Below are 15,892 nucleotides of genomic sequence, written 5' to 3'. Positions count from 1 at the left end.
CCAAGAAGGATTAAGGTGCCTTATTATTGCACCTCTTTCTACACTCCAAAGTAACAGACTTTTTTTTCTCCATTGAAGAGATTTAAGGAGCCTTTCAAAGCTTTAATATTACCAGCAAATTGAACTGTACAGTAGGTAACTGCAGCATGCATTAATTTAGCTGACATCAAAAGTGGTTAAATCTTTTTTCTCCATCAGTGAGAGAGAGAATGGCTAACCAGTCCAGGACGTTCATATATTCAGGTGATATCTTAGCTGAAAATATCACAGATCAACACTCAGCTTTAAGCATCACCACAGTTAACAAAAAAATACAGTATATCAGGGAGATTTACTTTTCAACTTTAAAGCGAGTTATTCCACTGCTAAAAATATGCACTAATTCTGAAACTAAATAGCCAAGTTTTCAGCAAGAAGTTGAAGTATCCAGATATTGGCAAGCAGGTGCTATATTTAAAGGTTGCTTATAACTCCACAGCCTAAGGACAACTTTTCTAAACTCCAGTTGTCACTCCACACTGTGGTATTTAACACCATATCATTCTGTTTAGGAATACCACAGGAGTTGCAGAGGGCAGGGACATACATGGATATCTGCCTTACATTCAACTTCATGTATCAACAGAAGGAAGAAGAGCACTTTCCAAGATTCACACTCAGCATCCTGAAAGACCATGAAAAAATCTTCTCAAGAACGAAAACTTAACATTCTTCAAGTATTTTAAAGCACACCACCTACCTCTCTAGGCACACAAGCTTTCCACGACACAACTGGTCTTACAAATGTTATTTTTATTACTGATTTGGGATCTGATACAGTGCACTTGTACAGACAGGACAAGAAACCTAATCCTGTCACTTCCCAGTGTTAAAGGCTGCAGAGAAGGGCTTCTGCACACTTTGGCAACAATCTAAACTTTCAATAAAATCCTCCTTTACTCATGAGCACTAGGCTGTTTCAACACTGTGGGCATAACTGTATTTAGTTCAAATATCCCTTTAAATAATCTTTTTTCATGTTTAAGATAGCAGCTCTAAAACACAGTAGGGAAAAGATGCCTTTTGATTTTGGAATAGAAATGCTGCAGCATTAACATTTTTTTAAGTCTAAAACCAGTGAGAAGCTAGGTAACTAAAGACATTTATTGTACCTGACACACTGTCTACAACATACTGGACTACTTCCTTCTTTGAAAATATCAAAGAGTAAAAATATACCAGAAGAGACAACTCTAAACTCTAGAGGAAAGGGAAATATGCATAAGCATGTCCTTCCTTTTCTTGTCTCTGTTCCAGCTGTTCAGTACTTCCCATCACAAACATGGAGCAGAGTGCTTTCAAAAACATAGCTGTCTAGAACAGTGGGAAAAATACAAAACAAATCACCTGAAAAATCTATGATCTTCCTGAAGCTGACTAGTAGGCTGTTCATAGCACTGAAAATTAGATTCTCTGATCATAGTACAAGTAGGCTTGTCCAGCACCCCTGGCTCTAACCCCCAGACAGACCCTCTCTCCAGGCACAGAACCACAGAGGTCTTCCTAGAGCTTTGGAGAGCAGCTGCTGCAACCCTTTCCACAGCAGGGTGGGCAGCAGGCACAGATCTGGAAGTGCCATTCAAACTTCTACCAGGCTTTGGATGATTCATGTTGAATCCCTCCATCCATCTGCCACGGAGTCATGGAGTTTCTTCTCACTGCCTGCCTCTCCTTCCCTCATGCAAATTTTGGTAACTTTACTCCTCAGGACACCTGCCATGTAAAGAAGTTTAACCTATCATCCTTCCTTTTTGCCCTGCAATTACCTCCAAATGACAGGCTGTACAACAGCAATTTGCTGTTATTACCAATATGGAATCAGAGAACTAAACTCATAGGAAGGAGAAATTTTGGGAGAAAATTTGCTACCTCCTATTTCAGACCATCCATCAGCCTATCCAGAAACACCACTACAAAAGAGCACTACACGATCCAATCAGAAGGAGTGAACCTTTCACCATTTGTTAGAGTACAAGCCCTAAACACACCAAGGCACATTACTCTGAACCCAGAGGGAGGGATGTCATCCTGACTTCACAGACCTGCAGCACAGCTACAGTTGCTATTGTTACACACAATTATGTTTGTGTGAGCTTGTGCCAAACACTGACTATTTGGGATTTAAGAAGGCAAAATTTCCAAGTCAAGCACTGACAGAAACTCCACTTCTGATCTTATTTAAATTGCCTTAATGGTATTTTACAAAGCCTTTCAGTATCTTTCTTTTCTTGATATACTTAACAAGCTAATTCCCAAGATTATTTATTCCACTACTAAAAATCAGAAGCCCAAAGAACATGTCTAAGTCTGTGTCAAACTGGTTGAGACAATAAGAAGCACAGATGAAAATGCACTCAAGTAATTACTTTGCCTCTACAGGTCAGGAAGTCTATTTGCCTTCCTTAAATACCTATTTCAGTCCTCAACATAACTAATAGGCAATTGAACAATACTATCAAAAGCTTAAGCCAGAAATAAAAGATGGTAAGTTTTTGCAGACTATTTATCATTCCAGAATTATTTCATGTGGTCACAGTGATCTCTTGTGCACATTACATGAGTGTCAAAATTGTCTTTTCCCAGAAAAGTCCAAAACAAAGGGGAAAAAACCCCTGCCAACATCCTTTTTGACAGACACGCAAGGAATTGTTCCCAGAAGGAAGAAAGTTTCAGGATCAACAGTAAAAGCAGGAAAAAGTACCAGGATGAAGAAGAAACAAATCCAAATACATTTACATTTTTATCTGTAGATCTATTTTCTCTGGCATCATTATAGCCAAGAATGTGATAAGCCCTCAGAAGACTGTAATCCATAATTTGAAGCAATTCACTGAGACCTTGCACAAAGACCACTTTTTTCATGTCAGGCAAATAATCTTTAGCAGTAACAAGGCCAGTAAACTAAACTAAATTGCAGACAATTTCTTTCAAATCATAACCCACATGCCATTTTTAGATGTCACTAAAACATAAATTTAACTTGTTCATACAGAAGTGTGTATGTGTCTGTACATGCAAAATATAGCCTTCCTAGGCCATCCCATAAGCATGCAAGAAAATCAGGGTTGTCTGTCAAGAATCAGGGTGTTAAATACAGAGTAAAATCTAGAACTTAAAGCATAGTAGTTGAAAATTATCTGATCTTTATAACTGCATTTTTTTTCCTCTGGCAGCATTCTTCAACTTCATTTTCTTTATTCTAGATAAAATACTGTTTTACAGTGAAATCTACATTTCATATGCTACTCCTGCCTGCCTTCGTGAAAAGCCTCTACCCTTGCTGAAACTAACCTATATTAAACATGGGTCAGGTTTAAGAAAAATTCATCCCAAACACACTTGTCTCCAAACTATTTTGGGATATTTAAGAATGATAAGATTTCAAGGTGGAAAGACACAGAAAAATCACAGAATTGTTTGGGTTGTAAGGGACCTTTAAAGATAATCTAGTTTCAATACCTCTGACATGTGGAAGGACAACTCTCACTCGACCAGGTTGATCAGGACTCCATCCAATCTGGTCTTGCACACTTCCAGGGACAGGGCATCCACAACTTCTCTGGGCAACATATTCCAATGCCTCACCATTGTCTGACTAAAGAATTGCTTCTTAGAATCTAATCTAAACTGCTGCTCTTTCACATTAAAACCATTTCCCCTTGTCTATCACTATCTGCCTGCATAAAAAGAGCTCTCTTCCTCTTTTTTATTAGCCTCCTTTAGGTACTGGAAGGCTGCAATAAGGTTTCCCTGGAGCCTTCACTTCTCCTGGCTGAACTCAACTCTCTCAAACCATCTGCATCAGCGAGGTGCTCCAGCCCTTTGAACATCATCAAGGTGTTGTGCTTCTGCACATTGCAAATCATTCTATGACCAGAAATAACTGGGGGGTTTATGTCATGCTGCTCCCACATGGCAAAACATATCTAACTAATGTGCTCAACATTTTTGTCACACTCCATAACAGTATTTAAAAACACCCTAGAAATAGAAGCATGATTATTTTTCCATGCAGCTAACTGTTGTCCTAATTTACAAACTGACAAGTTCCTCTATGGAAAACATTGCCAAGATAATTTATCAATATGTCAAAACTGACACAAGATTTAGTTACATATTATCTTTCGTTTCTGTAGTTTCCAAACCATTACTCCTCCACTATGATATTTTTCCATATTGAAGTCTCAATTTGAAAATTTCAGCAGTAGCATAACTTCTTCTAGTTGCACTACACAATTCATTCCCCCAGCTGAGAAGTTGTATGGCAAGCATCAGCCTTGATTAATTCTTTAAAAGCACAAGTTTCCAACAACACTGGTTCTCTCCCACAATTCATTAGCTTGCTTTTAACCTAGGTAACAAAAACTAAGTTTTAATTCATCATGGCTTAAGGTAAAGCAGACATTAAAAACTAAGATTGCATGCCACTGAACTGCTGTCCTCTCTGGAAATCAGGAGCTCAGAGACTCCTTTTCACAGCTATAATAAAGCTTTTGAATAGCAGTGCATTTATCATGCATTTATTAGCTATGCAGCTGCATATTTAGCAAGCTAATGATATCCCAGTAAAATGAAACCAGAGTAATGCATTCAACACCTGTATTTGTCTTGAGACAGCAAACAAGATTGATATTTTTTTTACCCTAGCGATTGTCCTGATTAAATGTGAATTAAGGAGAATCTATTGTAGGCTTGATAACTTTTTAAATTAAACTCTTTTATTTTTAGGTTTTAATGGACACAATTTGGTTTGTTGTTTAGTACCATAAAAGAGAGGCAGACTACTTGATTTTTAACACCTGCTTTGCTTTTCAGCTCTAGAGAAACATTAGACACACTGTGGTATCTTTCTTACCTTCCTGACTGAAAGCCCTTCCACGTGCTGTATCACAGAATTATGTCAGCCTGTACTGACTAGAAGGGACACTGGTCTGGATAGATCAGACCAAGGCTTTGTTGTTATGCTCAAAGGACACCAGGTGGTGGTGTAAGGCTCCTTAGCAGCATATTTGCATTCCTTACATTGTGACATTCATGGTGTCTCTCTCTCCAGGTTACCTTCCCTCCTTCAAAATGTGCACTGCTAAAAGCTTTACCTTCTCTTCTTCAAAATGTGCACTGCTGAAAGCTTTGAGACAAGAATAGTAATACTGGGCCTTGAGAAGTGTAGCTATCATGTTTCTGACAGTATTCTCTGGTGGATATCAGCAAGAAGGGGAAGAGTAAGCCAAGCATGCACAAGCACTTTTTTCTGAGCAGTGTCCCTGATGCCAGACGGAAGGCAAGAGTGGTGTAACTCCAAGTCACCTGGGTCATTCCAGCCCACTCCATTTCCCAACCTGGCCCTAAGAAGTCTTTAATAAGCTTTACCAGACTACAAATTAATGAAAACAGTTTGGTACAAATCTCACTCTAACAGCTTAAAACTAGACAAGGCATCTTAATATTTAAATTAGACACACTCAGATAAAGTTGTCAGGAATACTCCTGTTAAAGTCTTGTATTCACAAACTATCAAAATATGCATTTAGAACTTTAGGGAAACACAGTGTCATGGTTAATAAGGCCTCACAACACGAGCCATTTACTTTCCCCTTTTTCACTTGTTTTATGCTAAACCCATAATTTGTCTTGTTCAGCCATATAGTTCAGAAACAAAGGCTATTCCTACTTCAAACACAATATTCCTATACTACATTCCAATGCACCCCATTAGACTGCAAAGCCTCTGGGTAGACTGTTTCAAGAGTTTACCTGTAAAAGCATAAGGACATCATAATTCAGGGTGTTCACAAAGATCTTCAGATAACTGAGAATGACCCATAACACAGTAGCTACAGAAAAATCTACTACTAAAGAGCTTTGAGAGCGAGAAATCAGGTCAGGTATATATTAATTGACCTTTTTCAACATTCAAAGCAAACAAATGCAACCTGTGAAATAATTTTATTACTTCCAGCAATGAATGCTTGATATAAATTAAATAATTGAGCAAAATGAGTTTTTCATCCTATAAAGAAAAGTTTTCTACTTAGATATTAGTGTCAATTTTTGTACAAGAGTTATGAATATTTTAAGGAATGCTGAATTCTTTTATTGTGATACACCCCACACATCTGCAGGTGCAGAGCACCTTTTCATGGCCTGTTACAACTTCCTGGCACAGCAGTGTCATTAGGGTTTGTGCTGAAGTCCACTTTCACTTGGCACCTCCAGTGCAATACACAGATTCCCTGGAATAAGAATTGACAAAGGGGAAAAACTGCTGCTGTTTGCAACTCTGCCTACAAGGGCCAGCAGGCCAAGAGATGCTGTTCTCATGAGAGTGCCTGGTAAAAATGACAGATTTCTATATTAACTCTGTTGGTCATAAGTCCAGTGCAAACTCTGAAAGAGCATTTAAACCAAAGCAGTTGTTAGTAGTTCAAATAATTTTTAATAATTTATCTGTTTTCTGGACTCTTTTCATGCTGCATTTCTTTGAATACATCAGATCTCCACTTGCCAACTATTATAAACTATAAAGCCATCTTGTTACAACTAGCTTCAAGCTGAAAACAAAATTAAAATCTCATCCAATAAAACTGATAACAGCAGGCCCACTGTTTTTATGACTAAAATTAAAAGCTTTATTCATATTGCAAAGCAGTCAGAGATAAGATGGAGTGAGCACTGTTCTGACAGGCTCTGCACTAACACAACAGGAGAGAAGCCTCTGCACTAAAAGACTGACGAGTCTAATCATTAGGGGAATGTTTCTGGAAGTCTGGGGCACAGAATCCCACAGTCTGAAGGAATATTGGATAGTGCAGAGGGAAACAAGGGAGGAGAGAAATCAAGTGAATCCATTCTTACACAGAAGGTAAACATTAAGCAGAATCCACCTGGGAGACAGTTTTCAGTGAAAATATTTCAGTGAACACTGATTTAAAGCAAACATAAGATACAAAATTCATAGGTTTTTGAAGAAATATTGTGCTGAAACTCCCTTCAAAGCAGATCCAGAAATTCATCCTACTTCATAAACAAGTACCATTATCATAGTATTTTTAATGTGTTCAAGGCTTCCACTACCATATGACTCTACATGTTAAAATATAACTACAGCTTTCCTCATGTGATTAATCATGCATTTACTTTCATTCTCTGGAAGGATTTCAAGCTGAAAATGTGGGGCTTAGACCCAGACTGAAAAAAAAAAAAAATCATTTAATAGATATCTGGAAAAAATAATTGCTTATATATTAACTAGGTAGGCTGAGTCTAACTTTAGTATTTGAAATTATGAAAATGCTGAAATGGGTACTTGCTCTTATCCCTCCACAGTGTGAAAAAAGTAACCATCAAGTTGAAGTCCATTTAAAAAGCACTGAAGATGAATAATGGGGGTGAGAGAAAAAGCAAAAGGACAGGAAAGCAAACATGTATGTGAGCATGAACACACATGCATGCTCTTACTGGCTGCCATGTATCAGTAATAAACTGCCTGAAAAGTAACAATGACTAACCTCCACATTTTAGTGAAACTGTGCATCAGGCTCACACAGCAAGGCAGAGCTGGAGGTTTGAGTCCATCCATTTGAAGGAGGAGGCCAGGAACACCATACAGAATCAGGTATTTCACATAAAAGAAAAGTACTTGAGCTAGAGCCAGGCCACCTAAAAGGAAAAAAAAAAACAACGAAACATACCTTAAACAAGTCCTGAAACATTTTAAAAACCTGTTAATACTGATTACCTCCAGACAGCAATTATTCCAAGAGCTAAGGCCAGCACCATAGCTTGATGGGGTTTACAACATTTGTCTCTTTGCAAGAGACACAGCACACAAAAGTCCATGCATTTATGACATTAGGCACACATACAAAATGGTACCATCATTCCAGCATGAAGGCACAAATAAACATCTGTAGTTCCACTCTCAAAAATCTCTGGACTGTGGCTGTTGACTGCTATAAAAAAAAAAAAAAAAAAAAAAAAAAAAAAAAAAACCTGACTTACGTTGAGCTAAAATTCAGAATATTACAATATAAGCAATGAACGTTTACCACAGGGACAGTAAATTTATCTTTGCAAAAAAACCCCAACCAACCACTCTACACTTGTTGCTCCAGAGCAGCCATAAACAATGGTTATAGCTGTACATTATTGTGACATCCCCACAAACATTCCACGCCCTGTCAGATGAACTACCCAGAAAATACCTCCTACAAGATCCTCTTCTGCAGCACCCAAGGCACAGAAAACTGGAACTCCACTTGGCATAATGCTTAAAGCATATTTCAGTTTTTAAAGGTCTCCTTAAGGTCCTGTAGCTGCCTTATTTCCAAAGGAGAAATTTTGCAATGTGCTTGCTCACAACCTCAAGGTATGACACAAACTCCAGCATCTTACACAGATCTGAGATAAAAATCATACATATTCTCATAATTATTTTTCAAATATATATGCAAGTAACAACCTCAGAATGCATTATAAAGGAAGATGATTCTTACTAATATTCTAAACGTTTTCTGTTGAACAAAGTGGTATTGATCAATAAGTAAAAATACAGTAAAAAGCAGAGACCAACACCTCTACAGAAACTGGTGAGGTCACTCTGGAAGGATCCAATGACTTTGGTGAGCTTCTCATCTGACAGTTGACATACAGAAAAGCTTACCACAAAGAAGGGAAACTAAAATTATACTTCCATAGAGAAAAGAAGTATAAAATGCAATTGCTACATCTCCTTCTATACCAGTCTGCTTTTGCTCAGTTATATTACCTAACTTGACTGAAGGACTTTAGACATCCAGCACAATTTTAAAGCCTTCCAGCAGACCGCCCTTGGAGACAAAGTTTTAAATCTGACTGCAGTACAACTCTATCAACATTTAATTAAGCTGTCTTTTTTTAAGGAGGTGTGGAACATCCCTATTGCATTCTGCTGACTAATGAGTATACTATGGATGATAACCAAAAGCTAAGTATTAAAAATTCACCTACTGTATAACAACCTAGAGTGACATTCTGGCACTAATGTAAATGTAAATGTAAAATGAAAAATTCCTGCTGACTTACACATGGCCAGTATTTTGCTACAACAACCCAACATTTTTAGTTTTGATATCATAATCCATGCACACGATAAGAAACAGTTGTGCCATACAAGATAAAAATTGGTATTAAAACAAAATATTGAGACATGAAGCTTATGTTATTTTACTTCAGGGAAGCAGGCATTGAGTATTCAAATAACATTTTTCCCCAGAGGAAAACAAACAATCAGAAGCACAATTTGGATACTAGCCAATTAGCTCCACATTAGATACTGCTAAATCATCTGTACAGCCAAATTTCTGCTTTAATTCCCTTCTCATTCAGTGCCTCATTTCTTTTCTGACAAATTTCATTGGAGAGCTGAACACTGACACCCACACAAACCAATTATGAAGATCACAGCTGTCTGTGCAGTAGTAAAATTCAAAATCCTTTGGCTGTGCTTGATGGAAAGGTATTTAGAAACAGGCTTCCACTCTGAGACCCAAAAAATCAATACATTCGATTTTTAATATAATGATGAAAGATTGCGTTCACAGATACAAAGTCATAATATGCAGGTTGTGGAAAAAAGGCATTTTCACTATCTCCAATAACACTCATCAAGGTTGTCATTACTGTAACTAACAGGCAGCTCAGTAGCACTGGCATCTTAAACACAGAAACCACATCGCAGGCACACCTGGCACACAGGAGCTACTCTGTGAGTGATAATTCCAAGACTCACAAAAACAGCAACACAAGGGTCCCTATCAAAATACACAGATCAAGTTCTCATCGGTCTTGAACTCATGCCTGCAGTAGGAGAGTTCTGGCCACACAGAGTAAACTAAGAGCAAGATTCACAGTCACACAATAGCTGGGCTGCACTGGCAACAGGCACAGGCTTGAAACCTTCTGCATACCTGAGACATTCCAGCAACTGCTCCATTCTAGCACAAAGCAGCCAGAAGCACACTGCTTCACCTGATTTAGAAGCATGAAATTAACAATCAAATTCACTAACAATATCAAGTAATTTCCTCTCTAATGATATAATATAATATATATATATTTGATATAATAATTCCTCCACACACATGAGCATTTTTTAAAATTGGAAACAAGTTATATCAAATATATGTTATAACACATCTAAGAGGGAAAAGTACTGCAAAGATTCTATCTTTTCTCCAGAATAAATTATTTCAACGGATTCAAAGTCTAGATTAATTTTTTAAACAGAATGTGTTAAGGGATAAAATATCAAGTTAAAGTACTCAATCTTAATCCCATGCATTTCAACAGTCAAGCTGCTTGAAGTCCCAGACTAAAGCAATTTACTTTTATGAAAGCTGGTATTTTCAATTTATCATCTTCTGATCCTTAAAAAAATTCTATGCTTTCCTATGCTTTAAAAATATATTTATAGACCTTCAAATATTTTCCTTAACTTTAATTTTACTGCAATCCTGCATTTCCCAAGTTTCATAGAGCTTTGAAACAAAGAACATGACAAATTAGAATATTCACACAACTTAACTCTAGTCAACATGTTCTCAAAATTCTGACTGGTATTTTTTGACAGAAGTTAACAAATAGAATATTTTCATAAGCAAGCAACAAAATGCTTGCAACCAGGTATTACAAATCATACTTGGCATTTTTCTGTTCTTAAGTCAACACCAAAACTCATGGTCAACTGTGATTTAGAAGTCAATTTTATTATGAGCACAACATCACAACTTCACCCTTTTTGCAGGTGCATTGACTATAGCATTAGTGACTGTAGATGTTTGTTTCTGTCAAGTACCAGGACAGGTTCCACTAGGAAACAGAGATAAATATGCAGTCACATTTCAAAAGGGTTACTAACACATGCAGAAGTCTAATAGGAAGCAGGCATTTAAAACAGTTCAGCCATATCATCAAGTTCAAAATATCCCAGCCTTCCAGCAGCACACAAGAAGCAAGAAACATCCTTCCATGGATGGAGTAGTGGCAGGAACCACATGGGCATAAAGGTCACAAAGTGAAATTACTTAAACAAGACTAAACAGAGCTGTCAAGGGATTCTCAGACAAGGCATAGACAGGTCTTCCAAATTAAAGTAAACCACAGGCTTTTCAAGCACACATATGCTTTAAAGACACCTACCATGAATACCCCAAAGATTTTGAGAAACTAGGCCTACTGGAAAGAAAGCCCACAGCAAAGGGGTTGGAATTAGATGATCTTTAAGAACCCTTCCAGCCCTAACCATTATATGAAAACATCTCCTGTAAGCATTACGTTTAATAGTAAATACTTGCAGGGAAAGGCTCTCTAAATAAACCAAGAGTTTCACATTGCACTCTTTTTTACTGGGACAGTCAATTTTCTTCACGGTGGCCAGTGGGGGCTGTGTTTAGGATTTGTGCTGAGAACAGTGTTGATGAAAGCACACATTTTCATTACTACAATAGGGTTTAAAGAGTCAAGGTCCTTTCTGCTCTTCACCCCCCACCAGTGAGAAGGCTGAGGGTGCATAAGGAGCTTGGAGGAGACAGCCAGGACAGCTGACCTCAACTGGTATCCCACACCATATGCTCATGCTTAGCATAAAAAGCTGTGGGAATAAGAAAGGGGGAATGTTATATTTGTCTTCCTAAGTAAGCATTGTACATGAAGGAGCCCAGCTTTCCTGGGGCAGACCCAGCACCTGCCTGCCCAGAGAAGTGGGGCATTAATCCCTTGTTTTGCTTTGCAGCTTTTTCTTTACCTATTTAACTGTCTTTATCTCGCCATAAATTCTCAGTTTTATTCTTCCAATTCTCTTCCCACCTCTCCAAGAAAAGAAAAGGAGTGGGCAACTGTGTGGTGTTCACTTTCTAGCTGGGATTAGGCCACAACACACAAGTAAAAAGAAAAGTAGTCATAGAAGTAGGTTAACTGCCAATACAATCTTGAAGTTTAGCCTACAGGAAAGATTAGAAAAAGAAACATTACACACATGAAGACTTCTTTCTACAGGGAACAACTTAATATTTTAGAAAAAAAATATAAGTTTTCTGCTCTTGCTTATATTTCCAGTTTTCAAAACTGACCTCAAGGAACCAAGTATTTCATCAATTTCTCCTTATCATTATCTTCCAGGATGGAAAAAAATCTCAGACTCCTCTTAGTATTTCATTACTACTCAGATGAAAAGACAACCTGATTTCAACAGCAAAACACTGCATGCTTCTGAAAATGAACTCAGAAATCTACTTCTTATCTGTGGGTTAATCAGAAAAAACTGCAAACACATCAAAACCAGCACCCTACATCAAATTTACACAGGCCATTCTGTAGGTCTCACTGTCAAAGAACACGCAAAACTTTTCTTCCTCTAACAAATTAAAACATAGGATCAGCAACTACAGATTAAACCATGTAGTTCCACCTTTGAACAGATCATATTCTAGACTGACTTAGATGCCACTCATATGAAAATACCCTTTTGAGGTAGTACAGCCTAGTTAATAATTAAAACAGTGATAGCTAATTGACACTCCATTGTACATACTTCACTAGAACAGAAGGACTGCACATGGTTAGGACTGATACATTAACTCAAAGAATTCACAACATTCTATCATGTGTGTACATCTCGCACCTCTGACAAAGCACAGATTCCTAGTAAAATATATTTTCACAACTACAGGATCTATCAAGATCTAGATTAATCCAGTGCAACAGTTATATCCAACAACATATTTTCATACACACTTCTGTCTTTCATCATTCTCTGTACCTTGCCAGATGGACATGAAGATCTGCTCATGAAGATAATGCAGAGATAAGTAGATGGTGCTGAATCACCAGGATAAATATGAATCCTCATCAGGGAAATACAGGCAGTGCTTCTTTCAACATCTGCATTTTTGGTATCAGACTTAACACACAAAAGGCCTAGCAACACACATTTCAGTTTCTATACAATAGAATGTACCTCAGCAGAGTGAATTTTACCACTGATAGTCTACATTGTCATAGCAAAGAAAAAAAAAAATCACTTGTTTCAATTTAAGCTCTTTCAACCAATGCTATTAAGCTCCCCGCTACCACTTGTCAGTGAATTTGTCATTCAGCTGCAGAAGCTTGAAAAACAGACATGGAAAAGGAACACCAATCTACCTGTCTTCTACTCATTTTTTTTCTCTTCCTTCATTACATACCATATCCAAAATTACTCTGTAGAACAGATGAACCTCTGATCTGGCACAGTGCTAGTATGCTGCAATTCATCAGGATACTGGAATTCATAGTGGCTTTTATTCTTGGTGTCTGCAAATCTACATTTTTACAATGTAAAATGTAAAGGCAGAGAATTATTCACAATTAATATTAAAACTGAGAAGAACGAACTATCATGGCTTCCATTACCATGGAATATGGGTCTTCCTGCTGTGTCATTAATTCTGAAAGCATCCAGTTCTTTCAGCCAATCTGACTGATGCTACCAGAACAAGATGCAGCACTAACACAAAACCATGGAATTGCTATAAACACTACATTTGATAGTCATCATTAAAAAAGCACAAATACCCTGATATTGCTCAGTATATCAACAGCTAACTATCCACAGACACAAACATTTGTTAACAGAGACACAATGACTTGTGAATTCTGGAAAATGCTCACATTCTCCAAACAATGGCTCCCTGTGACCAATAAATAACAGTTCTGCAATTGCACAGCTGACATCTTTAAATTAATTCTGTGTTCAGACATTAACATCCCTTCCACAAACTGGAGGGCCATACATATATAGCAAACAGGCATAGAGTTGGATACAGCTCCACCATATTCCTCATTCTGTTCTGGATGTGGGACATAATATTTGGTTACTGACAAGCTATACTGCACCACTTGGTACATTGCTGCTTCTAGAAACTCATTTGCCCCTGATTCCATCCACTCAAGAGAAAATACTGCTGAGTAAGATTCTCCTATGTACTATTTTTTAAATTTTATACCTGTGTGTCCTTAGCAATGTTACTTTAAGTCACTTTAGCATTTCTGCTTTACATGGCCATAAATGACACTTTTATACGCTAGCATTTTTTAACAACTATTGTAACTCAGTTTAGTTTTGGGGTATATTTTTATTTCTCTGTTGTCTCACGTTACAGGACCATGACACAGTGATGCAGAACACACTGTAGCTTCACAACCATGAGGAGTAGACTGACATTGCCCTTAGGTGCTGAGAGCAAAATCTCACAGGAGTGTTGTCTTGTCTGCACTGCTGGCATTTACTGCCCACTGTTCAAAGTTATCCCAAAAAAAAAAAAAAAAAAAAAAAAGAAGAAGTAGCAGATATAAGCTCCCTAATTAGAGGTAACTCCAGAACAGCCTCATAGCCTTTCCCTTAAGTTTACCAGGTTATCAGGGCAGCCAGGTGTAAGTACATGTTCTATGCTGCTTTGAAGCTGCTGTAGTCAAACAGGAAACCCAAAATGAACAAACCCCATCAGTGCAGAAAGACTTACATGCCATGGATAATCCTCCTGAGTCAACAGCAAGCTGCTTCCTTGGTCTTAAGGCTCAGTTATCTGATGAAATTAGCTCAAATAACACAGCATACAAAGTAACAGAGGGGAGTGTTTGGGTCTGTACAGGAACTGCTGTAGAAGCATGGTAAGATCTATAAGGGTCCAGTAAGACTTAGTAGTAAATTATTATCAGTGCCCATACCTATATATTGGTAGCTCCCTAAAGCAACTCACAACAGTGGCCTATCACCTATCACCTGCCTACATTACTACAGAAACAAAGCTCAGTGAGAGTAGGGTTACATTTTGAGTGCACCTTTCCTAAAGGCAGGGTCTCCACAGGCAGCTTGTTAAAATACAATCATTTAATTTGAAATCAGGCATCTTTACAGTCCAAACTTGCACTAACAATGCTTCCATCTCCTGTTGCTTTGAGGCATACTCACCTTTTCTAACCCTCTGTTCAGAATGCATTTTCATTCTTAGGATAACACACTTTATTTCATCTAATAAATACACAAACAACTTAGCCACTGTCCATAAAGTAACTCTCACCCCACCCTATAAAATCAACACTGGTAGTCTTGAAGGGAGGGAGGAATCCACCAGTAGCAACACAGCTGGAACATTGCATCCCTAATTCTGGAGCCTTCCCTGCATTATCAAGTGGCCAGCTTTTTGTAACACACAAAAGCACTATGAGCTAGCAGATTTAACTCATCAATGAATTGACATTTAGAATAGAAACTGGAAACTCAGAACCCCCTTTCTAAACAGTGTCTGAGTGAGGAATAGAAAAAACAACAAACCACTGAGGCAAACCTCTCCCTTTCTTACTCTCCATCTGTCCCTGCTCTTTTTGAGATATAAAAATTCTATACTAAAACATGTTTCAAGTGTGTATGTATGCACACAGGGGTACACAGAGAGTGCACACATTGCCCTCTGCTGATCAGAGTCCAATGCAGTCCAAGTTTTCCAACACACACACACTGAGGTGACACAGGTGAGCTTCAGGGAGTGCTGGACAGGACTGTATCAGTGTGTGCAACCCTCCTGGTGTAAGAGACACCTCCTGCAAGTCAGGAATCACCAAGGCTTTTTCAGAACCCAGTTTAAAGGTCTGCAGTTTCTTTGCTTTTTTTCTTCCTACCTGGTGATACAGCTGAGAAGTAGGGGCAGGAACCCAAATCAACCACATATGCCAGTTGCTTACATACCATCAACTAAAGCTTTTGCTGATTTACACTGCATTTGTCAGCACTCTCTTTCCTCACATGTGGGCATTTTAATGAACTACCAGGGAGCTGCAG

The 15,892-nt window shown here is 38.0% G+C and overlaps 1 protein-coding gene across 3 annotated transcripts in view; it reads right to left on the bottom strand.

Annotated features, from left to right (window-relative positions):
- Positions 1-15,892, bottom strand: part of HHAT (hedgehog acyltransferase) — a 144,568-nt gene that overhangs the window by 120,412 nt on the left and 8,264 nt on the right. For all 3 annotated transcript variants that reach the window (XM_056488014.1, XM_056488016.1, XM_056488015.1), the window contains one exon: positions 7,548-7,698. In XM_056488014.1, the coding sequence (XP_056343989.1) occupies positions 7,548-7,698 (151 nt within the window). The remainder of the gene's footprint in view (positions 1-7,547; positions 7,699-15,892) is intronic.

This window comes from Oenanthe melanoleuca, chromosome 3, assembly GCF_029582105.1.
Source record: "Oenanthe melanoleuca isolate GR-GAL-2019-014 chromosome 3, OMel1.0, whole genome shotgun sequence".
NCBI classification, from domain to species: domain Eukaryota; kingdom Metazoa; phylum Chordata; class Aves; order Passeriformes; family Muscicapidae; genus Oenanthe; species Oenanthe melanoleuca.
Note: the sequence above shows the minus strand (reverse complement) of the source record. Positions and strands in the feature narration are given on the sequence as shown.